The 27,311-nt window shown below is 34.8% G+C and overlaps 1 protein-coding gene across 7 annotated transcripts in view; it reads left to right on the top strand.

Moving 5' to 3' along the window:
* Window positions 1-27,311, top strand: part of PKN2 (protein kinase N2) — a 151,859-nt gene that overhangs the window by 71,419 nt on the left and 53,129 nt on the right. For all 7 annotated transcript variants that reach the window (XR_005195948.1, XM_017501957.2, XM_017501958.2 and 4 more), the window contains exons 3-6: window positions 13,715-13,869; window positions 24,161-24,278; window positions 24,895-25,040; window positions 25,137-25,350. Coding sequence is in view for 6 of the 7 variants with exons in the window: in XM_017501957.2 (XP_017357446.1) it covers window positions 13,715-13,869; window positions 24,161-24,278; window positions 24,895-25,040; window positions 25,137-25,350 (633 nt within the window). In the remaining variant the exon portion in view is untranslated. The remainder of the gene's footprint in view (window positions 1-13,714; window positions 13,870-24,160; window positions 24,279-24,894; window positions 25,041-25,136; window positions 25,351-27,311) is intronic.

Raw genomic sequence — 27,311 nt, 5'->3', positions numbered from 1 at the left:
AGAATTACCATACAATACAGCAATTCCTCTTCTGGTTATATATTCAAAGAAATTGAAATCAGCATATCAAAGAGATATCTGTACTCCTATGTTCATTCCAGCATTAAATAGCCATGGTATCTAAACAATTGAAGTGCTCATCAACAGACAAATGTATTTTTAAAACATGATATATAAACAGTGCAATACTATTCAGCCTTAAAGATGTAGGAAATTCTGTCATTTGCAACATGGAGTACAGTATGCTAAATGAAATAAACCAGACACAGAAAGACAGCTAGCTAATTATTTCACTTATGTATGGAATCTTAAAAAGTGAAATTCATAGAAGTAGAAGAGAATGCTGATTACCAAATGCTTGAGCTGGGGAGGTAGAAGATGGGAAAATGGGAAAGAGGAAGATGTTGGTCACAGGTTAAAAAGTTATAGTTAGGAGGCATAAGTTCTGGTGATCTGTTACACAGCATGGTGACTATAGTTAATAGCAATGTATTGTATATTTCAAAATAGCTAAAAGAGAGGGTGTTAAATCTCTCTGTGAAGAAATGATAAATATTTGAGGTAATAGATATCTTAGCCTAATTTGATTTTTCTACAATGTATAAATGTAATGAAACATCATATTGTACCCCATAAATATATATATTATTGATTGATTCGAAAAAAATATAGTCTTATGGGATATTATTGTCATCCTATGTGGAAATTACAGTGATGGTTAGCTGAGGCTGAATCTACTTTATGAAAAAGATTACTGATCTCTGTAAAATGGAGTGGTAATCTAAGCCTTAGTTGGAACCTGACACACTTTTGGGAAAGAGCCAGTTTCCTGAATCTTGGTTTTAAATATATCATCACTGAAGTAGAGTATCAGAACATTTTTTATATTTTATTAAATATAGGTAATAATTTGGGTAGTGTATAGTTCCTATTTTTATCTTATTTTCTTTTCTTGTACGATTCTTCTCAAACTCCACCAAACTTAAATTGGTTTTTACTTATTAATTTGGTGAATGTTTTCTTTAATGTCTGAAATACTCAGAAGGGAAATATTGATTTAGTAACATAGTATACCTAACAGTACTGAAATTTTGTGGGGTTAATCTTGGCAAATTTTTTTTTTTTTTTTTTTGAGACGGAGTTTTGCTCTTGTTGCCCAGGCTGGAGTACAGTGGCACATTCTTGGCTCACTGCAACCTCTGCCTCTCAGATTCAAGTGATTCTCCTGCCTCAGCCTCCCGAGTAGTTGGGATTACAGGCATGTGCCACCATGCCCAGCTAATTTTGTATTTTTAGTAGAGACAGGGTTTCTCCTTGTTGATCAGGCTGGTCTCGAACTCCCGACCTCAGGTGATTCACCCTCCTCGCCCTTCCAGAGTGCTGGGATTACAGGCATGAGCCACCACACCTGGCCAATCTTAGCAAATACTTCTAAATTCCTAGAATATATCTGTATTGAGGGAACTTTTCTCACGACTAAAGAACAGTTGATGGTCTTTGATGAATAGAAGGGAAGATTTAATTTTCTTTTTTACTGTTGTCCTCCCCACTTAAATAGTGTGACCGTTAGTATAGTAAGTCGCTCTTTCGCACTCCTGGATTTGTTTTCTTGTCTTTAAAATAATGAGATTAAATTCACAGATTCCCTAATACTTGAATCCTTTTTATAATTTTTTTAAAAAAAGGTTAATATATAATAAATTGGTATATATATTTTTAGTGTATTATTCCATGAATTTTAAGATAAATTCATCTAACTGCCACCATATTCAGAAAAAGGAATAGTGCCACTGCCCTATAAATCTCCTTCATGTTTTATCTTTTTAGTCACACCCTTACCTCTGTAGTCCCTGACAACCACTGATCTGTTCTTTGTAGCTTTCTTTTGAAGAATGTTATGTACATAGAATTATAAAGTATGTAAGTGTTTGAGACTTCTTTCTTTCCACGTATTACCTTTGAGACTCTTTCAAGTTATGTATATCAGTAGTTCATTTTTTTTATTCCTGAGTAATAGTTTATTGTATAAATGTACTATAATTTATCCATTCACCAAGAACATTAGCTTAGTTTTCCAGTTTTTGGCAGTTATCAGTAAAGCTGCTGTACGTATTCATATACAGGTTTTTGTGTGAACAAAGTTTTCAGTTCGCTTTGGTAAATACTGAAGAGTAGGATTGCTGAGTCCTCTGGTAGTGTACGTTTAACATTATAAGAAGATGGCTGGGCACAGTGGCTCATGTCTTTAATCCCAGCACTTTGGGAGGTGAAGGTGGGGCAGTTGTTTGAGCTCAGTGGTTTGAGACCAACCTGTGCAACATAGTTTTCATCTCCATGAAAAATTTAAAAATTAGCCAAGTATGATGGTGTGCACTGGTAATCCCAGCTACTTGGGAAGCTAAGGTGGGTGGATTACTTGAGCCTGAGAGTTTGAGGCTACGTTGAGCTGTGATCATGTCACTGCACTCCACCCTGGGCAACAGAGCAAGACTCTGTCGTTAAAACAAAACAAAAAAAAAAAGGAAAGAAGCTACCAAATATATTCTAGAGTAGTGATATTTTTCATTCCTACCAGCAGTGAATGAGAGCTCTAGTTATTCCACATTCTCTCCAGAACTTGGTATTGTTCATATATTTTTTTAACCAGTCTAACAGGTATGTAGTAGTAGTTAGTAGACATTATTGTCATAGAGAGAGGAAAGAAGAAAAATAGAGCAAGCAGCACCATTTCAAGGAGAATTTGTGAAAGAACTGTGCATGCCCTCGGTACAAAGTTATGTACAGAATGTAGAAGTCTTCTCTACTAGGAGATGATAGGTGCAGTTTTCAAACATTAAGATATTACAGATAGAGGCAGTTCTGCAATTTTTAATATCTAGGTTGCTTGTTTTACCTTAATTATTCTAATTAACAGTCTTACTCCTGCCTATTTTTGTAACATTAAGAAAACTTAAACCAGAGATTGTTTTAGTTATAAAATAACCAAAATTAATTCAGTTGGTGATACATGACAAGGGGCATTCTGAGTATATAAAATAACCAATTAAGTATCCTTTAATAATTGAGCATTCATTACAATGTGAGCAGCTATACAAGGTAAGCATCTTTGTTTAATCAAGAAAGTTGGACTTTAGGGGAAGTATAAAGTTAACATAACTATAACACATGGCAAGATTATGGAGCAGTTTATTTTTTAAAAAGCAATTTGTAAGTATCAAGTGAAAACCAAAATAGTAACTTAGAGACTTATTAGAAGAAGTATGTCAATAATATGGGTAAACAGTAAGCTAGTGATTTTGTATAATCTTAACCTTATTAATTTAGATTTGGCTAAGTTTATTTCAACTATTAATAGATTTCCTCTTTAATTGTTTAATGTAGTAAACAGTGTTTCATAAGCAGGCATCCTGGCTATACAAGTACCACTTTATGAATATTGGGCATAGAGAGTCAGCTTGCTATAAAATAAAGACCAAAGTTTATATTATCTGAGATGTCATCCACCCGCACTATTACGTGGTTGTGTGATATATACCACTTGGAACCTGTTCAGACCTTGTTTTTCTGATTGACAGAATGAGAGGGACAGACAATTTGTACTTTCTCGAGTGTGTTTTGTGAACACAGTATTTTGATAGCTTGAGGAAAAGGTCAAGCATGAGGCATCCAAGGCCATCTGTGTCTGAACATGAGACCCCATTTGGATGTAAAATAAAATCTGAAGAGGCTTTCCTGGGTCTGGGAAGTAAAGACTCAAGAGTTGAACCATATTCCTAATCTCTAAGACAATCAAGGAACCAGGGTAAGGCTAGACCTTAAGTAGTCAGAAGTCCTCTAAGAAGGATCTGTATTGCTCCTGTGTTCTAGAACTCTCATCTTGTAAGCCAACTGCTCAGTTGTGGTTTTAGAGAAAATACTAAAAGCACCAGAAACAACGATTTATTGCTCTACACGTTTTGAGGGTATCTAACGAATTCAGTTTTTACTCTTTATTCTGGCCTTGAGAAATCTTATCCCTAGGCACATTTTAATCATGTCCAATTTTCTGGTTACTTCCAAAGTTACATCTCTAGCTAGGGTGTGTTTGCTGGGCTTCATCTGATCATTTGTAGCCACTCTTGTGGATATTACCTGGATGCCCTGTTGGCTTTAGCTCTTACGTCTAAAATTGAACTCTTCTTTTCCTGCAACACTATCTTCTGCCCTGTTCATGGCATGATTCCAGTAATCTGTAACTAAAACCTGACTTTTTAAAACTTTTTTTCCCCACTTTCAACCTTCATTGTAAGTTTGTAAGTCACCAAGCCTTATAGAGTATACCTCTGATAACAGGTCTCATATCTGTATCTCTTCTCCGTCTTTATTGCCATAGCCTACAAGTCTAGTATTTCTTTAATTCAATGTGAACATTGCTACCAGCACTTTTTAAAATCTACTATTCAGATTCAGTTGTTATTTTCTTGATTTAACCTTTTCAGTCATTCTTCATTTGCTGCAGAATACAATACAAATTTGCATATGGTAGAGATGCCTTTCAAATGGTCTGGCGTCTGCCTCTATTATTTCAACTTTTTCTTCTACTAATGCCAGCTCTAATTGTTTTCTCCTGTACTGTTTTCTCTTTTTTACCTCTCTTTTTACCTCTCTATACTCGTGTGTGTGTGCGCGTGTGTGTGTGTGTGTGTGTGTGTGTGTGTGTGTGTGTGTAGATTAGCTAAATCTAGGTGATGGGTATATGGGTGCCTACTGTAAAATTAAACTTTGCAGTATGTTTGAAAATGTTCTTATATACATGCTAGTATGCATAGACACACATATATATATACATACAGGTGCATACAAGGTATACCTTTATATAAACATATATATTTACACACATACACACACACACCCACACACACACAGACACCTGACTCTAATCTCTTTGAGAAGAGGAATTTTGCTACCTATACACAGGGTTGTCCCTCGCACAGTACTTGGCTATATATGATATAACCAGTTCCCTGTATTAAATTCCCTGTGTCCAAAATATCTTGCATAGTTTCTGTTTGTCTATTAGCTTATTGAATGGCAAATCACCTTTCTATACTATAAAATAAACTTAGAATGGTCTATTCTACTTACATGTTATTGTTGGCTATGTTCTGTTTATACCATTTTAACTTCATTTCCACAAATTAGATCTAAACATTATTGTTCTATATAGTCATTGTTGGTTTATAATTACCCACATGCTGATTAGTTTCTTTGTTCATTATTTCTTCATGCTTCTCACACCTAACTTCTAGAATGATCTTTTCTTGTACTTCTAAAGTACAGTAGATACTATAGAAAGACATTTCCCCTTTGTATACAATTCTGAGTTGACATTTATTTTCTTTCAGCACTTAAAAACTATTATTTCATGGTTGTTGAGGAAATAGCCACCAGTCTCATGGTTGAAGCCATGTAGATCATCTAGCTTCTATTAAGATATTCTTTGTCTTCAGTATTCTGGACTTGGAGTATAATGGTTTACATTTTGTTTCATTTGATCTGCTTGGGATTTGTTGGGTTTCCTAAATCTGAGATTTATGTATTTCAATAATTATGGGAAGTTGTTAGTCTCTGTCCTTTTGAATGTTGTACCTCCTGCATTCCTTCTGTGTAGTTTTTTGGGAACTGTAGATGCATATAAATTTCTTCAGATCTATCTCCATTTCTCTATTGTTCACTTCACCTATATCAAACTTACTCATTATCACATACTGTGTTTATAATTTGTTATTACATCCTTTTTCATGCTAGATGTTCTTTAATTTTAGTATTTTTTATAGTCTCTTGTCCCAGTTGATAGCCATTGCATTTAGCTTTACATATTTAAATACTTATTTCACAGTCTGTATAGGATAAATACAATAAGTGAAATCTTTGCCAGGCTAATCCTATAATTTTTTTCTCATTCATGGTGAATTTTTTTCCAGTTGAACTTTGTGATTTGTAATTGTAAATTTTATAAATTTTGTCTGTGTTAAAATTTAGTGGAATGCAGATTTGCTTTTAAAAAAAAAATGCCAGTTTTTTTCTTTATTATGTTGCCACATAATTGAACACCTACACATGGGGGTTGAGGTTAGTGATTGTGTGGAATACCTTTCTTCCATTTCCTTACTTTCACCTTTTCTGTAACATGTTTTAGATGTTTCTTAAAATAGCATATAGTTGGATTTATTTTATTCATTTGTGTTTGCCCAGTCTAATAATCTCTGAGTTTTACCTGGATCATGTAGTCTAAATAAATGATTACTATTATATTTGGGTTTATAGTTACTGTCTTATTTTGTGTCTTTAATCTTTTCTCTCTCTCTCTCTCTCTCTTTCTTTCTTTTTTTTTGAGACGAAGTCTTGCTCTGTCACCCAGGCTGAAGTGCAGTGGTGCAGTCTCGACTCACTGCAACCTCCACCTCCCGAGTTCAAATGATTCTCTTGCCTCAGCCTCCCAAATAGCTGGGACTACAGGCACTTGCCACCGTGCCTGGCTAACTTTTGGTATTTTTAGTAGAGATGCGGTTTTACTGTGTTAGCCAGGATAGTCTCAGTCTCCTGACCTCATGATCTGCCTGCCACAGCCTCCCAAAGTGCTGGGATTACAGGTATGAACTACCGTGCCTGGCCCTCTTTTTCTTTTCTTGCCATTTTTTGACCAGTTTAAAGGAATCAGTTATTAAAAATTCAATTGTTTTGGAAGTTGATTCATTTAGATAGTGCATCATACATAGTTATCAAAGGCAATAGTCTTAATTGCTGTTTTTCTCTCGGACAATTCGAAGTCTTTAGAATACTTCATTTGCCTACACCCAACTTATATGTTACTGTTCTTACTAGGTTGGTACAAAAGTAATTGCAGTTTTGCCATTGTAATTCTATTTTTTTTAAAGCCCTTTATGACTTTTTTATTGGTTTATATAGTGGTCCTTTAAAATCACTCACTTGTAAGTCATTTATCTCTTCTTCATTATTTCTTTTTTGACTCAACAATTAGAATCACTTTTCTTGTTCCCAGAGTACATCCTTTAGCATTTATTAATTTTTAATGAGTTTGTGAAAAACTTTTTAATCTTTGATAATATTTTTATTTTGTCTTCATTGTTGAAAGATATTTTCACTGGGTATATACAATCTTAGTTCATTCTCGTACTGCTGTAAAGAAATAACTGAGACTAGGTAATTTATAAAGAAAAGAGTTTTAATTGGCTTATGGTTCCATAGGCTGTACAGGAAGCATGATGTGGGCATCTGCTTAGCTTCTGGGGAGGCCTCAGAAAACTTTCAGTCATGGTGGAAGGTGAAAGAGAAAAAACACGTCTGTCTTGGTTGGATCAGGAGCAAGAAAGAGAGTGCGGGGAACTACACACTTTTAAACAACGAGATCTCACTATGTGAGAACAGTACCAACGGGATGGTGCTAAACCACTCATTAAAGACTCACTGCCATGATCCAGTCACCTCCCACCAGGCCCCATGTTCAACATTGGGGATCCCAGTTCAGTATGAGATTGGGGCAGGGACACAGATCCAAAGCATATCACAATCTAAGAAGGCAGTTTTATCCTTTAACATAAAGAAGCTATAATTTCACCTTCCAGCTTTCAGTGTTGTTGCTGAAAACTGTTGTAACTCCTTTGAAGGTACCCTTTCTCTAGCTGCTGTGAAGACTTTGTCTTTGATATTCTGAAGTTTTACTATAATGTGTCCAAGTGTGGACTTTTTTCCCTATATGTTTGTGCTTGGGGTTGATTGGGTATCTTGACTCTATGGATTGGCATTTTTATTAGTTCTTAAAAGTTGATGGTCATTATTCCTTTATATATTGTCTTCAAATCACTGTTTTTCTTCTGAAACACCATAGGATATATTGGAGCTTATTTTTTTCCTCTGTGTCTCTCTTAAGATCTCATTTTTCACCTCTTTCTCTTTTTAAAAAACTTAGCTGTTTTTCAGTATTAATCTGCTATTTTTCTGTGTCTGATCTGCTATTAAACTCAGTCATTAAAATCGTTAAGAACAAATCTTAGCACTCAGAATACTTACAGTCTCAGGAAAAATAGACATGAAACAGATCATTACAATACTGTGTGGTACATATTTCAACAGAGGGACAAAAGTATACTTGAAGATATATTAGACTAGAGAATGGTTAGGGAAGGTTTTCTGGAGAAAGCAATGCCTAAGCTAACAATAGTATAAAGCAATCACGTTTTATTAGAAAGGATTTGAACACAGAATTTGACAAGGAAAAATAGTAGAGAGTTAGCTTGGAGCTGGTTAGCATGAGACCCTTAATGCCTAACTGCGAAGTTGGGACTGTATTTGGTAGACATGGCCATTAAAAATATTTAGGTGGAAGAATTAGTCTTGTCTACTTTCCATCATAAAGCACAACAATTTATATTGGTTAAATATGTGTAAAGATTCGACTTTATGATCTTAACTCTAGTGCTTTGTTTACTGTAACTTAGACATGCCTAAAATCTCTTTGATCTACATTACAGCAAGTTTATTTAAATTGTATAATATACATTTTGAATTGTATAATAATGTTTAGAAGGTTAGAAGCATGCATAATTTCTTATAATATCCCCGAAAAAATGTTTTTCAGTAATATTAGCAATATATGCAGCAAATAGGAATTTGTTTTTTGTTGTAATCATGGAGTTTAGTTCCTTTAGCCATCACCGTATGTACTTAAGAGTAGATTTGCTGGGCGCGGTGGCTCACGCCTATAATCCCAGCACTTTGGGAGGCCGAGGCGGGTGGATCACGAGGTCAAGAGATCGAGACCATCCTGGTCAACAAGGTGAAACCTCATCTCTACTAAAAATACAAAAATTAGCTGGGCATGATGGTACGTGCCTGTAGTCCCAGCTACTCGGGATGCTGAGGCAGGAGAATTGCTTGAACCCAGCAGGCAGAGGTTGCGGTGAGCCGAGATCGTGCCATTGCACTCCAGTCTGGGCAACAACAGCGAAACTCCGTCTCAAAAAAAAAAAAAAAAAAAGAGTAGATTTATCGCTTCTTATAATGTAAAAGCAGTTTTTAGATTAGAAAAATAATTACCGTTTTATAGAGTTAAAACATTTTTTTTGAATGGTGAGAGTATTAATGGGGAGTGGGGATTTCTCCTTGTCTCTGTTTTTTCAAAATATGTTTCACTATGAGGAAAAGAGCTTAACAAATATACTGGCAACTTATGTTGTATAATGCTCAAATTTACCATCATGAACAAGGAAGAAAACTGGAGAGAAGAAAAGTAGCATGCGGGAAGGCAGGTTAAAGGGGAAAATAGATGAAATCCAAGGATGACAAGTGTTTCTCTAATTTCTAAATGGGAAAAAAGAAAAGTGAACTTTATAAAGTAAAACATATTTAAGGTTAAATTTCTGCCGTGGCATACACAAAAGTGTATAATTCCAGCCTATAATCCCAGCACCTTTGCAAATAAATTCTCTAAGTTGCAGGGTTTTTTATTTGTAAAATGAAGTTATATTGCAAACCTTTGTGGGTTCTTGTGAAGATTAAATGAGCAGAAATACCAGCTACTTAGCTGAGCCCTGACTTTTAATATTGTTGAGACCTTATTACATTTTAAGCATTGACCTAAGCACTGTATAGGCTTTATTTTCACAGTAACCCTCAATTTGTGGCTAAGGAAACTGTAGCACAGAGATGTTAAGTAAGTATATAATCAAGTCCATACCAGTGAGTAGCAACCACTGGATCTTAACCCAGACATTCTGATCTCAGAGCCCTGGTTCTTAACCATTGTGTTATTTCTTATGTTCCCGTCATCTTTATTAAAACTGAGGACATACTTTTCCTTAAGAGCAGTGTTATGTAGTATTATAATACTTTCACAAGTTCAGATTATCAGATCAATGGATATTTCAGTGTCTTAGTATAACCTGTTGTAATGTTTAATAATTTATTATATAGTAGCTCTAACAAATTGTAATCTACCTTTTGTATAAGTGCTTCCAGAGACAAGAGACTTTATTACAAGACAAGCCATTTTATTGTTAGATAACCCAAAACATAAGGAATATATCTTGTGATAAAATTGATGCCTTTACTACTTTTTTACTCATTCGTTCTAATTCTCTGTCTTATAGGGAGATAGTAAGTTTACAGCTTTCATAGACAAATATTTAAATGTTTAGATAGGAATCATTTTTCCTCATCCTAGGCTAAACACACCATCAACTGTTTTACAGACAACACATTTTCATACCTGTCTCAACTAAGGGTCTTCTATTCTCAATGCATTCCAGTTCTTTTAAAAAAAAAAAAAAGTGCGTGTTATAATCTCTATACCAAATTCTGTGTAATTTAGATTTCTTACAAGATTCTTATTTATACAAAAAAGAAAAAAGAAAAAAATTTAAAGTGTTCCCAGATCTGAACTGATCAGTCATTGTTATTATGCGTAGTTCATTTATGGACTCAACAGAGATACACTTTCTACAGTGAGCACTGCTGGTTAATAATTATTGCATATTTACTATGCACCACACCTGTTTATACATGTAATTTATTTAATCCTCACTGTATCCTGTGAGGTACATGCTGTTTTCACTATTTAACACATGAAGAAAATAAGCCACAGAGCTGTGAAGTATCTTACCCTGTATTACATGATTTGTACTGAATCTTAGTACCAAAACTGAAACTCAAACCTGGGCAGCCTTTAACCACTGTACTAGATATACTAAGTTGCTCTTTTGTGAGTCGATTTGAAAAACCTACATTTTATGTCAGTTTTTTGGAGCAGCCCATTTGTAATTTGGAGAATTAAGTTAGAATAGAAACCTTTCCTGTACTGAATTCTGTTAATTGTGTGGCTTTGCCTGTTCCCTGATACATAAAATATGGAAAATATCTGTCTCAAAATGTTATTTTAAGGATTTATATGCACACATGCACATGTTTACGCAAATATTATTAACTAAAGCACTGTTGTTTTACACCCTAGCCTAGTATCTCTATTATTTTATTTATTTATCTATTTATATTAGAAATAGGGTCTGACTTTGTTACCCAGGCTGGTCTCAAACGCCTGGCCTTAAGTGATTCTGCTGCCTCAGCCTTAGTATCTGTATTTTTATATTAATTAACAAATTATAATTGCATGTGTTTGAATGAGTGAATTTTTTAAAAGGGAATATAGAATTTAATATGAAATACGTTTATTAAAATGGTTAGTCACACCATCTTATATTGCAGGAGAGTGGGAAACCTTGAAGCGCAAAGGTAAAGTAACTTGCAGTTTAGGCCATTTTCTGGTGATAACCAAGTTACTTTTCCCTGAACCAGGGTAGTACCCTAGTCTTCTAGCTTTTTTAGAAGTAGCAGGACTTAGTGTAGATAAAAAGTCAAAATACTAAACTTAAATATGAAGAATTTTAGTTTCATGGTAGAATTATTAGAAGTGTTTTAACAATAATGGATTATCCAGAATAATAGATGGTCCTTTTTAAAGTTTTATTCATTTATTTTTGCAAAATGAAATTTATTTACTTGGAAAATTATAATTTTCAGAATCTGTAGGTATTGATTTATAAATGATTTGTGCATTAATAGTTTCCATTTTTATTCTAGGACAAATTTATTTCTATGAAATTCATCTTTAAATGGCACATGTTTTGAATTTTTAAGGACTTTACTAACACAGAGATTTGCAGATATTCCCATTGCTAAAATCATAGAAATTTATAAGTATAAGCAAAATATTATGCGTTTTTATTTAACTTTTAAGTTTAGGGGTACACGTGAAGATTTGTTATATAAGTAAACTTGTGTAATGGGGGTTCATTGTACTGATTATTTTGTCACCCATGTATTAAGCCTAGTACTCAGTAGTTGTTTTTCATGTTCCTTTCCTTCCTCCCACCCTCCATATTCCAGCAGGCCCAGTGTCTGTTGTTCTCCTCTATATGTCTATGTGTTCTCATCATTTAGCTCCCACTTATAAGAAAGAACATGTGGTATTTAGTTTTGTGTTCCTGCATTAGTTTGCTAAGGATAATGGCCTCTAGCTCCATCCATGTTCCTGCAGAGGACATGATCTGTCTCTCTCTCTTTTTTTTAACGGCTGCATAGTATTCTGTGGTGTATATATACCACATTTTCTTTATCCAGTCTGTCAGTGCTCGACATTTAGGTTGATTCCATGTCTTTGTTGTTGGACTAGTACTGCAGTGAACATACACATGCATGTGTCTTTATGACAGAATGATTTATATTCCTTTGGATATATACCCAGAAATGGGATTGCTGGGTATAATGGTATTTCTGTCTTTTGGTCTTTGAGGAATCTCCACACTGTCTTCCACAATGGTTGAACTAACTTACACTTCCACCAACAGTGTATCAGCATTGCTTTTTCTTTGCATCCTCGCTAGCATCTGTTTTTTTTTTCTTTTTGTTTTTGTTTTTTTTTTGACTTTTTGATAATAGCCATTCTGACTTGTGTGAGACAGTATTTCATTGTGATTTTGATTTGCATTTCTCTAATGATCAGTGATTTTGAGCTTTTTTTCATGTGCATGTTGGCCACATGTATGTCTTTTCAAAAGCATCTGTTCATGTCCTATGCCCACTTTTCAGTGGGGTTATTTTTTTCTTGTTAATTTAAGTTCATCATGGATGCTAATATTAGACCTTCGTCAGATGTGTATTTTGTGCAAATATTTTTTATCCCATTCTGTAGGTTGTCTGTTTACTCTGTTGATAGTTTCTTTTGCTGTACAGAAGCTCTTTCATTTAATTAGATTCCATTTGTCAGTTTTTGCTTTTGTTGCAGTTGTTTCAGAGAATATAATGAATACCTCTATGCATATAAATTAGAAAATCTAGAAGAAATGGATGAATTCCTGGACACATACACCCTTCCAAGACTCAACGAGGAAGAAATAGAATCCCTGAACAGACAAAAAGCAAACTCCAAAATTGAATCAGTAATAAGTAGCCAACCAACCAAAAAAGCCCAGGACCAGATGAATTCACAGCCAAATTCTACCAGTAGTGCAAAGGCTGGTACCATTTCTATGGAAACTATCCCAAAACATTGAGAAAGGACTCCTCTCTAACTTATTCTGTGAAGTTTTATTTTTGTTTTTTTAAATAGAATCAACACAGTATCCTTTATGAGACGCTATGGACTTGAATTTTTGTACCTCCGTAACTTCCTTCTGCCTTGCATCAATTTGATATCAATGGATCAATATTTTTGAAGCATTGGTAGCATAGTATTTCAAGTATCGTTAGTTCTCTTTAAAAAGAGTTACTAATTGAATTTGTATCATGTTTGAATACGCTTTATTCTCTAGCTAATCAGGTTATAGTAGAAAATTTAGTTTAATTGTTGAATAGACTAGTCAAGTTGATTTTAAAATAATCGTGTTGGAGAAACCACAGACAGTCATCTAATTGAGTTTCAGACTTGATATAATCATTTTATGTTTTAAGTGGAATCTACCCTGGGAATTAGTCTTGTAACTCAAATACTTTATTTTTTTTGGATGAATTAGTTGAATTCATGTATTATCTATAAGCATAAGGAGATCCATTTAAGCTCATCTCAGAGTTTGAAAAATGCCGTTTATTTAAAAAATATTAACTTCCAATTTTAAGCAGCAATTCATTCTAATAAGTAATTTTAACAATATTTTATGTACAGATTGCCCAAGGACTCCAGATACTCCAAATAGTGACCCTCGTTGTTCTACTAGCAACAATAGATTGAAGGCTCTACAAAAACAATTGGATATAGAACTTAAAGTAAAACAAGGTGCAGAAAATATGATACAGATGTATTCAAATGGATCTTCAAAGGTAAGTGTAGTAAATAAACGTAACTATATAGTCAATCACTATTTGCAGATTCAGTAGTTATAAATTTATCTATTCATTAAAATTTATTTGTAACTCCAACATCAGTACTGGTGGCATGGCACTTTTGCAGTCATTTGGGTACATGTGGAGCAGGGGAAATTTGAGTTATCTGACATGCTTGTTTCCTGCTGAGGTGGAATACGGTGATTTTGCTTTCTTAAGCTATTGTGCACTAAAAAATACCCCTTTTGAGATATATTTAGTTTTGTGTTTTTCACATTTTTGTGCTTTTAACTGGTAATTTCACTGTTTAAACACTACATTAAGACTTCTGAGATCATTTTGATCTCAGAATTTAAAAGTAAGAACAAAAAAGTTTAGAAACTTTTTTTTTAAGTAACATTTTAAAAATTGTTTATTCCTACCAAAACCCAGTTAATAAAAAATTTGACCTTATGGGTAAAGGATACACACAAGCTTTCCTTTCCATATCTGCAACTTTTCTATAAAGCTAAAATTATTTCAAAAGAAATTATTTAAAAGGATTTAGTCCATAATGAATTTTCTACATACAGGTTTTTGGGAGAGGGCAAATGAAAAGATGGGACAGTTTGTCATCATCAATAAATAATTGCTTGGCCTAGACTTGGGCATTCTTGTGGATCTGGTATGGGCATATAACTCCTAACTGAAAATCAGTGTTAGGGGGAGCAATTCTTAGTAATAGGAATATGTCCTTGTTATTAGGTATAATGTAGAAAAAAAAATGTTGTGAACCACTAAATCAGATTATCCTCAAGGTTCTCTTTAGCCTAAGGTTTCTATAGTTTTAATAATTTCCAAAAATTCTGGAAAGGTGTAAAATTATAAAATATACCTTTTAACTTTCAACTCTTGTATTTTAAAGATGTTTATGTTTGCAAATGAATTTTTTAATATTTTAATAGATTTTTTAAAATAATTTCATAATAAAAGTTCTTACGTATTTCTTTTCTTTGTTTAGAAACAATGTGAAATTAGAGGGAAATTTTTTTTCTTAGTCAGGCATCATAGCTACTCACCACAAATGAAATTTGAGGCTGGGCCTGGTGGCTCATACCTGTATACATAGGACTCTGGGAGGCTGAGGCAGAAGGATTCCTTGAGGCCAGGAGTTTGAAACCAGCATTGTCAATATAACAAACCCTGTCTAAAAACTTATTTAAAGAAAAAAGAAATTAGGGAAGATACTGAAAAGAGAGAAATGTATACTTTTTCTAAATAAGATGTTTTAAGGCCAATTATGAAAATTAGATGTAAAAGAATTTTTTGTTACTTTTAGAGAAATGTATTTGTTTTTATTTACTTATGTGATATTTGATAGGATATTATTTCACTAACTGTACATTCCTTATCAGATGATAGTTATTTTTTGTGCTGTTATTTAGTTTTCGGGATTTTTTTATTTTTATAAAATGTTATTTTGACCATTTTTTAAAAAATAAATACTTTATTCTGGACCTTCGAATTTAGCACATTATGCTGAGCATTTTTAAATTAAATTAACCCAACTACTGCCCTTTGGAGTAAAGTTTTTAAATTTGGGGTTGATGGATTAATTTGAGGGGTTTATGAACCCTTTGAAGTTATGGGAAAAGTGATTATTATGTATGTTTATAGTTGTGTGAATGAAAGGGATGTAGGTTACACTTCATTCTCAAAGTGTTCTTTAATCCACAAAAGATTACAAACCACTGCTCTAAGTTGAACAGAGTTACAGACAAAGCAAAAGTAAAACAAATAGATTACCTAAAACAACCACAGGTCCAAAATGAACAAGGCTGTGAGCATCCTGTTAAAACAAGTATGTCAATTTTCCATAGCTTTTTATTTTTAATTAGGAGATTTATTAATTTGAGGAGGACTCAAATGAAGGTCTAAAGCCTATTTGCAACTACTATAGTCTTCTGAGATAGGCCTGACAGTTATTTCTTTCTGGAGTCCACCTTAACTGTTTTCATTTTTCATCTTTAAACTTTTCAGAGGGTCAAAGTATATCGTTTTAGATTAGGGAAAATTATAAATTGAAATTATGTGGAATATTTATACATTCATTAAAGATTTAAGTAAAAGTTTGACAGCCATTATGCCAGATTCTGGGGTATAAGTGTAATAAAGATGTTGCCTTATTACATAGTAGATACTAAATAGATAATACCCTGCTTTTAAGAGATTCACTATCTTAAAAGGAGATATATTACATGTAAATAGTTACAGTGTGTAATAGTAATTTGTTTGGCTGACTAGTGATTTCATTGACTGACAATGAAGAAGAATCATTTGACTGCCAGAATAAATCTTTTAAGTTTTAGTATGATATTTGAAAGATGATCTGTCATTTAATAAGAAATTACTTTTCAGGGATGGCAGTATGGTTGAATGCAGTATGTACATAGTAAGGAGCTGTGGAATAGCCTGGCTTGTTCTAAGGAATGAAAGTGATTTGCTGTGGCTATAGCACAAGTTCTTAGCATATTTTTTACCTAACATATCTGAGGGTAGGTAGAATGTACTTCTAATAGTAAGAGTTGTCAACTCTAGCAGTCATTTTCAATTAAAAGCCGTAGGGAAACAAATTTGAATCTCCAGAAAGACATATTTTGTTAGGGAAAAGTCCTCCAGGTGGTTCCAATAGTACTTCTTTGCCTTCCCTACCAGTGGAGTTTTAAGTAGGTCAGGCATGGTGAGAGATATAACATAACTTGAAGACAAACCAGGTTGTATGGTAGTTTGCACAGAAATAAGCAGTTGTGATTATCTTACAAGATAGGTGGAGCTGCCAAAAGACTTTTAGCAGGGAAAATACACAATCAGATTTCAAGTTTAGAAAGTTCACATCCATCCTGCTCAGCCTTAAAGAATTAATTAAAGAAGGCCATGTATGCAAGCAGCAAGTTTAATAGGTTTTCGTAGTAGTTCAGGCTAACTAGTTTCCTTTCTCTTGTAATAGCAGTGAAAACAGTGAAGATAAAGTCATACTTTTGGTATCTTGGATACGAGGAAGGAGGCAGAGTCAAAGATTATTCTTAGATCGGTTATGTGGACAGTCTGACAAATTATGGTGCCCTTCACAATGACAGAGAATTCATGAGGGGGAGCAGATTTAAGGACAGGGATGGTTAATTCAGTTTGGCCTTAAAAATTGTTAACAGAACTCTGGTTATTGGATTCTACATGATGAAAGTATTACCCTCCTGCATGTTATAATTGGAACTGTCCTTTTAAAATTTGTCAGATAATTTCACCCTCCTGCTTCAAAACCCTCCAGTGGTTTTCCCTCATATTTACAACGAAATCCAAAGTTCTTACCCTGACTGAAAACCCATAGCTTCTGATCTCATCTTCTAAAACACCTTTCTCTCTCATTACACTCAAGCTACACTGGCTTCTTTTCTATCCCTTAAACATAGCAAGCACACTCTTACCTCAGGGCTTTTGCACTTGCTATATCCTTGCCTGGGTATCTATTCTTCCAAGCACTTTTGTGGCTTTCTCATTCATTAAGTCATCTACTTGGATACTACCACCTCAGCAAGCTCTTCACTGCCATTCTAAGATAAATAGCAACCTCTGGCTCTTATCCCTTTATTGTATTACCAGTACCTTAAATTACAATTTATGTGATCAATTTTTTTGGCATCAGTTTTCAGCATTAGAATATAAATTTCATGCAGTCAGAGACATTATCTTGGTTATCACCATATCTTCAGTACCCAAAACACACTACATTGAAATATTTTGCTGCAAATACTCAGTAAGTATTTGTTAAAACAATGGACTCTGCTTTGCTGCCCATTCATTGCCATTTATCTTCTTTTGGCCCATAATTTACACATTGTTCCTTTTCTTATTTCATATCTGTGTATACTATAATTATTTTCATATTATCCCTTTTATGATTAACATGTTTTTATTGTCAGTACAAAGATCTGAGGCATGGGATGCAGTTATGTTACCCTGTTACATAAATAGTATAGCTTGCTATTTCCTTATTTGGTAGTGTGGCTTTAAGCAGCATCGTTTTTTTTCCCCCCTTTGGAATGATCTCTGAGGATTTGATAAGACATATTAAAGACATACCTTTTGGTTTTTTTGTTGTTGTTTTGGTTTTTTATGAGATGGAGTCTTGCTCTGTCACCCAGGTTCCTCAAGTGCAGTGGCACAATCTCTGCTCACTGCATCCTCTGCTACCTAAGTTCAAGTGACTCCCCTGCCTCAGCCTGCCTCCCGTGTAGCTGGGATTACAGTTGCATGCCACTATGCCTGACTACTTTTTTTTGTATTGCTAGTAGAGACAGGTTTTGCCATGTTGGTCAAGCTGGTCTCGAACTCCTGACCTCAAGTGATACGCCTGCCTGGGCCTCCCAAAGTGCTGGGATTACAGGCGTGAGCCACTGTGCCTGCCCATGTCTCCTGTTTATAGAATCACTTGAACCCAGGAGGCAGAGGTGAGCCGAGATTGCACCAGTGTACTCCAGCTTGGGTGACAGAGTGAGACTCCATCTCAAAAAAAAAAAGAGAGAGAAGGAAAGAAAAGGGAAAATAAAGAAAGAAAAAAAAAAAAAAAAAAAAAAGACATGTCTCCTGTTTATATATGCAGGCGATAAACCGAGGTATTTATCAAAATTTGGGGTTCTTTCTAGCATCTTGCATGAGCTTTAAGGGTTCCCCAAGCTTCTACCTATAGATATACCAAATTGTCCATCCAGGTCTCCCCAGCCCCCAATTCTCCAGTCTTGTTTGTTTAACCTTTGAGATCTAATTGATAATAGAAAAAAGTTACACATATTTAGTTACACATTTCAATTAGTTTGGATATTTGTATACATATGTATGGACACGGGATACCATCACAACAATCAAGTTACTTCCAAAAGTGCCCCTGTGTTCTTTAGTGGGAGTTTGTTTTTATTTTTTTTCCTTGTTGTTTAAAGAGCACTTAACATGAGAAATTCTCCAGCCTTGACTTATGCCGAACTTATTTATTATAATAACCCAGGAAACCTTTCTGGATTCCCTCAACAAAAATTGATTCCACTTTTTCTTTTTCTTTTTTTTTTTTTTTTGAGACAGGGTCTCACTCTGTCGCCCTGGCTGGAGTGCAGTGATGCAATCTTGGCTCACTGGAGCTTCCACCTCCCAGTTTCAAATGATTCTCATGCCTCAGCTTCCTGAGTAGCTGGGAATACAAGTGGGCGCCGCCATACCTGGCTAATTTTTTATATTTGTGGTAGAGACAGGGTTTCACCATGTTAACCAGGCTGGTCTTGAACTCCTGACCTCAAGTGATCTGCCCACCTTGGCCTCCCAAAGTGCTGGGATTACAGGCATGAGCCACTGTGCCTGGCCTGATTCCACATTTCTTAGAAATTTTCTTTGGCTGCTTTTAACTTCCTAGCGCATGTTATAATCATTTATATATCTTATAGCATATTATAAGCTTCATAGGGTAGCATTCTAATTAATATTTGTATTTTCACCGAGTCTGGCATGTAATTTATGGCTTACTTCCCATATGTTACTTTATCATAAATATATGATGAAAAAAGAACGACTGGTTTATTTATTACCTAGGTGGCACTGATAAGAACAAAGATTGGCTTATTTGAAAGTTGTCTGTTTGATGTAATGGGTTATAATGTCCCACTATCGCTTGCGAAACCAAGTGTTATTTTTTTTGTAAAATAAAAAACATATAATTTGAAAACAGTATAAATTTTTAGTTATTTTTATAATTATAAAATGTTTATTCCAAATACAATTACTAGTATTGTTGAGTGCTAGTTACTAATAGTTCATTACTTTAGTCTATTAGGTTGAGCCATATAAAAATTGCCGTTTTTTAGTTCAAAATCAGTCAGACATTGGCATTTTCATGTAGTTCAACCTAACATATGTAAAAACCTTCTCAAAGTTTTTATCAGCATAAAGGTCAGTATTTCTCCAATATGTAGACTAGCCCATATACTCCAGACCTACCTTATGTCTTGCCTTGTACATATTATGTGCTCAATAAAAATTCCATTGAATGCCTGAAAACATAAAACTGTTATGTAATAACTGTATATTGCCTGTGATAACATCCAAAGTCTGTTTTTAAAATTTCATCATACTTTGACATCGGTGCAGATCTTCCAGAAATTTCTGTGGGAAAATTCAGTTAGTTTTAAAATAAAACACTTACAAGTGCTGTTTCTTGCATGTTGAACTGAAATAGTGAAGAAAGGAGTATTTCCAAAGACGTAAAATAATGGAACTACTGTCATTTTGCATGACAATGAAATAATAAAAGAAGTAGCTTAATTGAAGAGTAATACGATATGGTTTACTTAATATTTATACTTTTACATTAGAACTTCATTGAAATAAGACACTTATTATTTTTATTGTCCTAAAAGAGAGCATTTTAATGCCAATTATGTGCTAGGCAATATAATTTTAGTTTAATGCTTACAAAAGTTTTATATTTAAGATAGTGGTACCCCCATTTACATAGTTTATGCAAGAAATTAAGGCTTTCAGAAAATAGATAATTTGTCCAAGTTTATATATAATAAGATTTGGGCTTAAGTTTGTCTGATTGCAAAATACATTTATCCCATTAAATTATGAGCTTTGGAATACTTTTATTCTAGTCTAATTGCAAAGAAATACAGTCATGTATTGCATTACAACAGGGATACATTCTGAAAACTGCATCACTGGGCGATTTCATCACTGTACAGATAACATAAGAGTGTACTTACACAAACCTAGATAGTGCTAGGCTATATAGCATGTGGTAATAGCATGTGACTATGCTGAATACTGTAGGCAATTGTAACACAATAGTAAGTACTTGCATATCTAAATATGTCTAAACATAGGTATATGTAGTCCATTGTTGACCTAAATGTCATTATGCAGCAGTCTGGCCAGAAGTTATTTTCTAAATGACTGACTTTGGGAATATGAAAGAAATAGGACAAATTATAAATTTCATAAATTCGCAGTTATTTTTTCCTCGATGGTATATTACTGAGTTTGGTATTCAACAGAGTATATTTCAGCATACTTTTATTCCCCTTATCCCCAACCTCTATCTGCTTCTTTATTCAGGGTCATATAGTGTGTATTTGATTTATTGAAGTAATACTGCCATTATCAAGCCTGTCTCTTGGGTTCTAAGAGACGTTAGTCTCTAGGTTGATTGCGTGCTATTTTATTTCCAAAATAATAGTGATTAAAACCGATGCTTAAATAATATGCAAAGATTGTCCTTTCTTATGAATAAGTGCTTTCTAACGTGATGCTTAATCAATTTTTGTGTGTATGTGTGTGTGGTTACCAGTCTTTGACAACTAATGCAACTCTAAAAACAGGAGGTGCCATTAACTTTTGATAGTTCTTTTTATATTTTCTTAATTTTCTATAGCTACTGTAACAAATTATCACAAATTTAGTGGCATAAAACAACAAATTTATTATCTTATAATTTTGTTGTTATTTTGTCTGAAGTGGATCTTACTAAGCTTAAATCAAGGTGTTGGTAGGACTGCATTCCCATTTGGAGGATGTAGGGCAGAATATTTCCTTGTTTTTTCCAGCTGCTGGAGGCTACTCACACTTCTTGGCTCCTGATTCTCTTCCTTTGTCTTCTAAGCCAGCAATAGCAGGTCTAGCTTTTCTTACATCACATCACTCTGACCTCTTCTTCCTCCCTTTTCTACATTTAAGGACCCTTGTGATTACAATGGGGCCTGTCTGGATAATCAAGGATAATCTCTGTATTTTAAGGTCAAGTGATCTACAACGTTAATTCCATATGCTACCTTAAATCTCCTTTGCCATGTAAGGTAACATTAATAAGGTTCTGAGGCTTAGGACATTGACATCTTTAAGTAGGTCATTATTTGGCATACAATTCCTTCTGTCACCCACATTCAGTGTTACTGGAACTAAAGAAAGGTATGGCATTGCGTTGGTTCATTTGTGTTCCTGTAAAGGAGTATCTGAGGCTGAATAATTTATAAAGAAAAGAGGCTTATTTTGGCTCACAGTTCTGCAGCCAGTACAGGAAGCATAGCGCTGGCATGTGCTTCTGTTGAGGGTCTCAGGAAGCTTACAGTCATGATGGTAGATGAAGGGCAGCCAGCGTGTCACCTGGTCAGAGAAAACAAGCGAGAGAGAGAGGAGGAAGTGCCAGGCTCTTTTAAACAACCAGCTCAACAACCATCGTGAACTCATAGAATGAGAACTTACTCATACCGTGAGGGTAGCACCAAGCAATTCATGAGAGATCTGTCCTTGTGACCCAAATACCTCCCACTAGGCCTTGCTCCAGACACTGGGGAATACATTTCAAAATGAGATTTGGACGGACAGATGTCCAAACCACATCAGGCATTAATATTAGTTCACTTAATTCAGAGCTTTTTTTTTGAAATCTTAAGAGATGACAAAAGTCTGTACACTATAACTTTCTCCCCTGCTTTATTAAGAAGGGTCTCATTTTTTGACATTACAGTGTTTCTAGGGACCTTTCTCATTGTCACCAGTGTTGACATATGCTGTTTTCTACCTCTCTTAGCATAATTAATTGGAACACAAATACTATCTGTGATTAGGTTTTTAGGTTTAATTATGGAGGCATTCATTTCATACTGTGTTTCTGAGTCTGAGAGTTATTGATCATAGTAAAGGAAAATTCTTTTTATTTTATGTAAAGCAAAGATGAGAAAATTACAAATGTGAATTTGGATTTTGATTTTTAAAAAAATAGTAATAAGGCCCAGCACAGTGGCACCTGCCTGTAATCCCAGCACTTTAGGAGGCCAAGGCAAGTGGATCAACTGAGGTCAGGAGTTCAAGACCAACCTGGCCAACATGGTGAAACTCCATCTCTACAAAAATATAAAAATTAGCTGGGCATGATGGCAGCTGCCTATAATCCCAGCTACTTGGGAGGCTGAGGCAGACTCGAATGAACCCGGGAGGCAAAGGTTCATTGAGCAGAGACCGCACCACTGCCTTCCAGTCTGGGTGACAGAACGAGACTCTCTCAAAAAAAAAAAAAAAATAGTAATAAGATTCAAACCTACAGTATCTGTTAGCAGATAAATGGATAAAGATATTGTGTGTGTGTGGGGTGTGTGTGTGTGTGTGTGTGCGCGCGCCGATGTGTGTGTGTGCACATGCATACATATATATGTGTATATACACAATGAAATATTGTTCAGCTTTAAAAAAGGGATACTGGCCAGGCGCAGTGGCTCACACCTGTAATCCCAGCACTTTGGGAGACTGAGGCAGGTGCATCTCAAGGTCAGGAGATCGAGACCATCCTGGCCAATATGGTGAAACCCTGTCTCTATTAAAATATATAAAAAATTAGCCGGGTGTGGTGGTGCGCGCCTGTAGTCCCAGCTACTTGGGAGGCTGAGGCAGGGGAATTGCTGGAACCCAGGAGGCGGAGATTGCAGTGAGTCAAGATCACACCACTGCACTCCAGCCTGGCGACAGAGCGAGACTCCATCTCAAAAATGAAGCGGGGGGGTGGGTACTACCACATTGACAATATGGGTGAACCCAGAGGACGTTATACAAAGTGAAATAAGCCAGACACAGGAAGAAAAATGCTGTACGATCTCACTTATCTGTGAAATCCAAAAAAAAAAAAAAAAAAAAAACAAAAAAAATAGAAACAGAGAGTAAAATATGGTTACCAGCAATAGGGAGGAAGACGAAATGGGGAGAAGTAGGTCAAAAGGTACATATTTAGAGTTAGGTAGGATGAATAAGTACAGAGATCTACTATATAGCATGGACTGTAGTTAATATTATGTACTGAAAATATGCTAAGAGAATAGATTTTAAGCACACATAAAACCATACACATAAAAACGAGTAACTGTAGAGGGTGATGGATTGGTAAATTTGTTTGACTGTAATAATCATTTCACTATGTGTATGTATACCAAAACATCACGTACACCACAAATATATACAATAAAAAATAAATTTAAAAAAAACGCAGCTGTAATATTTACTTTTCTCCCATACTGTCTTAACTAATGGAGTTGTTTTTCCACAAACTTTACCCCGTTAAGTTTTATGGCTCTTTTTTTGTAAATCTATAGCATTATAATGCTAACAGAGTTCTTTTAACACTGTTTTTCACTTGCTGATATATCACATGATCTGTTTAGAAGATATGAAAATGTTTCATTTTTCCCTTTATTTGCTTTATTTTTCAAACTTATTTTTTAAATAGGATCGGAAACTTCATGGTACAGCTCAGCAACTGCTCCAGGACAGCAAGACAAAAATAGAAGTCATACGAATGCAGATTCTTCAGGCAGTCCAGACTAATGAATTGGCTTTTGATAATGGTGATGGAATAAATTGTCCTTCTCCTTCTTATGAGCATATGGTGCTAAATAATCTTATGTAGGAACAGGGCAGTGGTTCACAGTTAAGGGGGAGGAAGCATTATTATTACTATTTTTTTTTTTCATCTTGAGTTTTACACACTTAAGTTGGATAGATGCTTTAGATATTTGGCCCTTTTGTTTCAAGAAGATATTGATCTAGAAAGTATCTCTTCATTTAAATTGATTATCAAATACTTCTAGTCTTTATTTTTTTAAAAATTCTGTTTTCTGTTTAAGATTATGGCTTTGTTTTCTTTTGTTTTGTTCAATTCCAGAAGAAATCATTACAGCTAGTTGCTAAGAGTAGGAGTAGAAACTTTCAGTCTCCCCATATTACAATATTTGGATATCTTTCAGTTCTAAAATCTTTTTTTCAGATTTGTAATTTAGATGTGTAATGACAAAAATGAAAGGCTCTGAATTTTAACATATATCAACTATTATTTCAGTGTTTATTGATGTAAGGACTAACTTACTGTAATTTTGTAATAATTCATTTCTTTTCACAATTTTAATCACTACAAATTAGAAAGTCAAATAAATGGTGCAATTAAATTTTTCTTTTCCCTTCTAGCAAAACCTGTGATAAGTCCTCTTGAACTTCGGATGGAAGAATTAAGGCATCATTTTAGGATAGAGTTTGCAGTAGCAGAAGGTGCAAAGAATGTAATGAAATTACTTGGCTCAGGAAAAGTAACAGACAGAAAAGCACTTTCAGAAGTAATTTTAAATAAAAATTTTTATTTGGTTTAATAAATGCATTATTCAAAGTATATGATTATTTAAGTGACAACAATTGTCTTTTCCCTGTGCAAGGCTCAAGCAAGATTTAATGAATCAAGTCAGAAGTTGGACCTTTTAAAGTATTCATTAGAGCAAAGATTAAATGAACTCCCCAAGAATCATCCCAAAAGCAGTGTTATTATTGAAGAACTTTCACTTGTTGCATCACCAACACTAAGTCCACGTCAAAGTATGATATCTACACAAAATCAATATAGTACACTATCCAAACCAGCAGCATTAACAGGTATGTACTGTATATCCTTTCTTTTTCGTATTTTTGTCTATATCTGGTTCTGGTTTAGTAATTGAAAGAAAAACCTTTGCCTAGATTTTTTTAAATTATGATAAGATATACATAGAATAAAATTTATTGTTTTAACCATTTTGATTTTACTAAATTTGGAGGCATTTAGTATATTCATAATGTTGTGTGACCATCACCACTACCTAGTTTCAAAGCATTTTCATCACCCCAAAAGGAAACCCATAACTGTTAAGCAGTCACTCACCATCCCCGCTTCCTCCCAGCTGCTAGCAGCTACTAATTGTCTCTCTACAGATATGTTTACTCTAGATATTTCATATGATAGAAATTATATAATTTGTGATCTTTTTTGCCTGGCTTCTTTTACTCAGTGTTTTCAGTTAGTAAAAGCATATTGTTTTCAAGCTTCATTCATGTTATAGTGTGTATCAGTGCTTCAGTCACTTTGAATGTCTGAATAGTATTCCACTTGTGGGAATATTCCAAAATTCAAAAACCTTTTGTGCACCTAACCTGATGCTCAAAGGAAATTTTCATTTTGAAGTATTTTGGATTTGGGATTTCAGATTTCCAGATTAGGGATGCTTAACTGGTATGTATAATATAAACATTCCAAAATCTGAGCTACTTCTGGGCCCAGGCATTTTAGATAAGGAATACTCAACCTTTACCATATTTGGTTGATGTATTTGTCAAGCGTATGGATTCTTTCTACCTTTTGACTATTGTAAGTAGTGCTGCTATGAACATTTATGTGCAGGTTTTTGCTTGAACATCTGTTTTCAGTTTGGCGGTATATTCTTAGGAGTGTAATTGCTAGGTCATATGGCAGTTATGTCTAAGATTTTGAGGTACTGTCAAACAATTCTTCACAGCATTTATGCCATTTTATACTTCCAACAGTAGTGTATAAAGTGGGTTTCAGTATCTTCAGATCCTCACCAATACTTACTATTTTTCTTTCTTTCATTCTTTTTTGATCATGCTCTATTGTTTCCATTATTGGAAGTATGGTAGTATGTCTAACTGTTTCTGTAGAACTGTCTATATTTTTCCCTTCATTTATGTAAATTTTTGTTTCATATATTTGCGGGCTCTGTTGCTAGGTTCATGTATGTTTACAATTTTTACATCTTCTAGATGAATTGACTCCTTTATCTCTACCTTAACTCCTTTATAATGTCCTTCTTTGTCTCCTATAACAATTTTTTTTTTTTTTTGAGACAGAGTCTTGTTCTGTCACCAGGCGTCAGGCTGGACTGGAGTACAGTGGCGCAATCTCGGCTTACTGCAATCTCCGCCTCCTGGGTTCAAGCAATTCTTCTGCCTCAGCCTCCTGAGTAGCTGGGAGTACAGGCACACGCCACCACATCCAACTAATTTTTGTATTTTTTAGTAGAGACAGGGTTTCCCCATGTTGGCCAGGATAGTCTCGGTCTCTTGACCTCGTGATCTGCCTGCCTCAGCCTCCCAAAGTGCTGGGATTACAGGCATGAGCCACCACACCTGGCCTCCTATAACAATTTTTAATTTAAAGTCTATTTTGTCTGATCTTAAACCAGCTACCCCCACTTTGTTTTGGTTTTGCCTTTGGGTTCAAATGAGTCTCTTAGATGTATCCTGTTTTAGAAGATCCATTCCGTCAGTCTCTACTTTTTTTTTTCTTTCTTTCTTTTTTTGAGACAGAGTCTCACTCTGTCATTGTAGCTTCCCACTCTGAGGTTGAAGCAATTCTTGTGCCTCAGCCTCCTGAGTAGCTGGAATTACAGGCATGTGCCACTGCACCTGGCCAATTTTTGTATTTTTAGTAGAGACAGGATTTCACCGTGATCACCACACTGGTCCCAAATTCCTGGCCTCAAGTAATCTGCCTGCTTTGGCCTCCCAAAGAGCTGGGATTACAGGTGCGAGTCCTCATATCTGGCCAGTCTCTGCTTTTT

Source organism: Cebus imitator, unplaced genomic scaffold (genome assembly GCF_001604975.1).
Source record: "Cebus imitator isolate Cc_AM_T3 unplaced genomic scaffold, Cebus_imitator-1.0 Scaffold286, whole genome shotgun sequence".
NCBI classification, from domain to species: domain Eukaryota; kingdom Metazoa; phylum Chordata; class Mammalia; order Primates; family Cebidae; genus Cebus; species Cebus imitator.
Note: the sequence above shows the minus strand (reverse complement) of the source record. Positions and strands in the feature narration are given on the sequence as shown.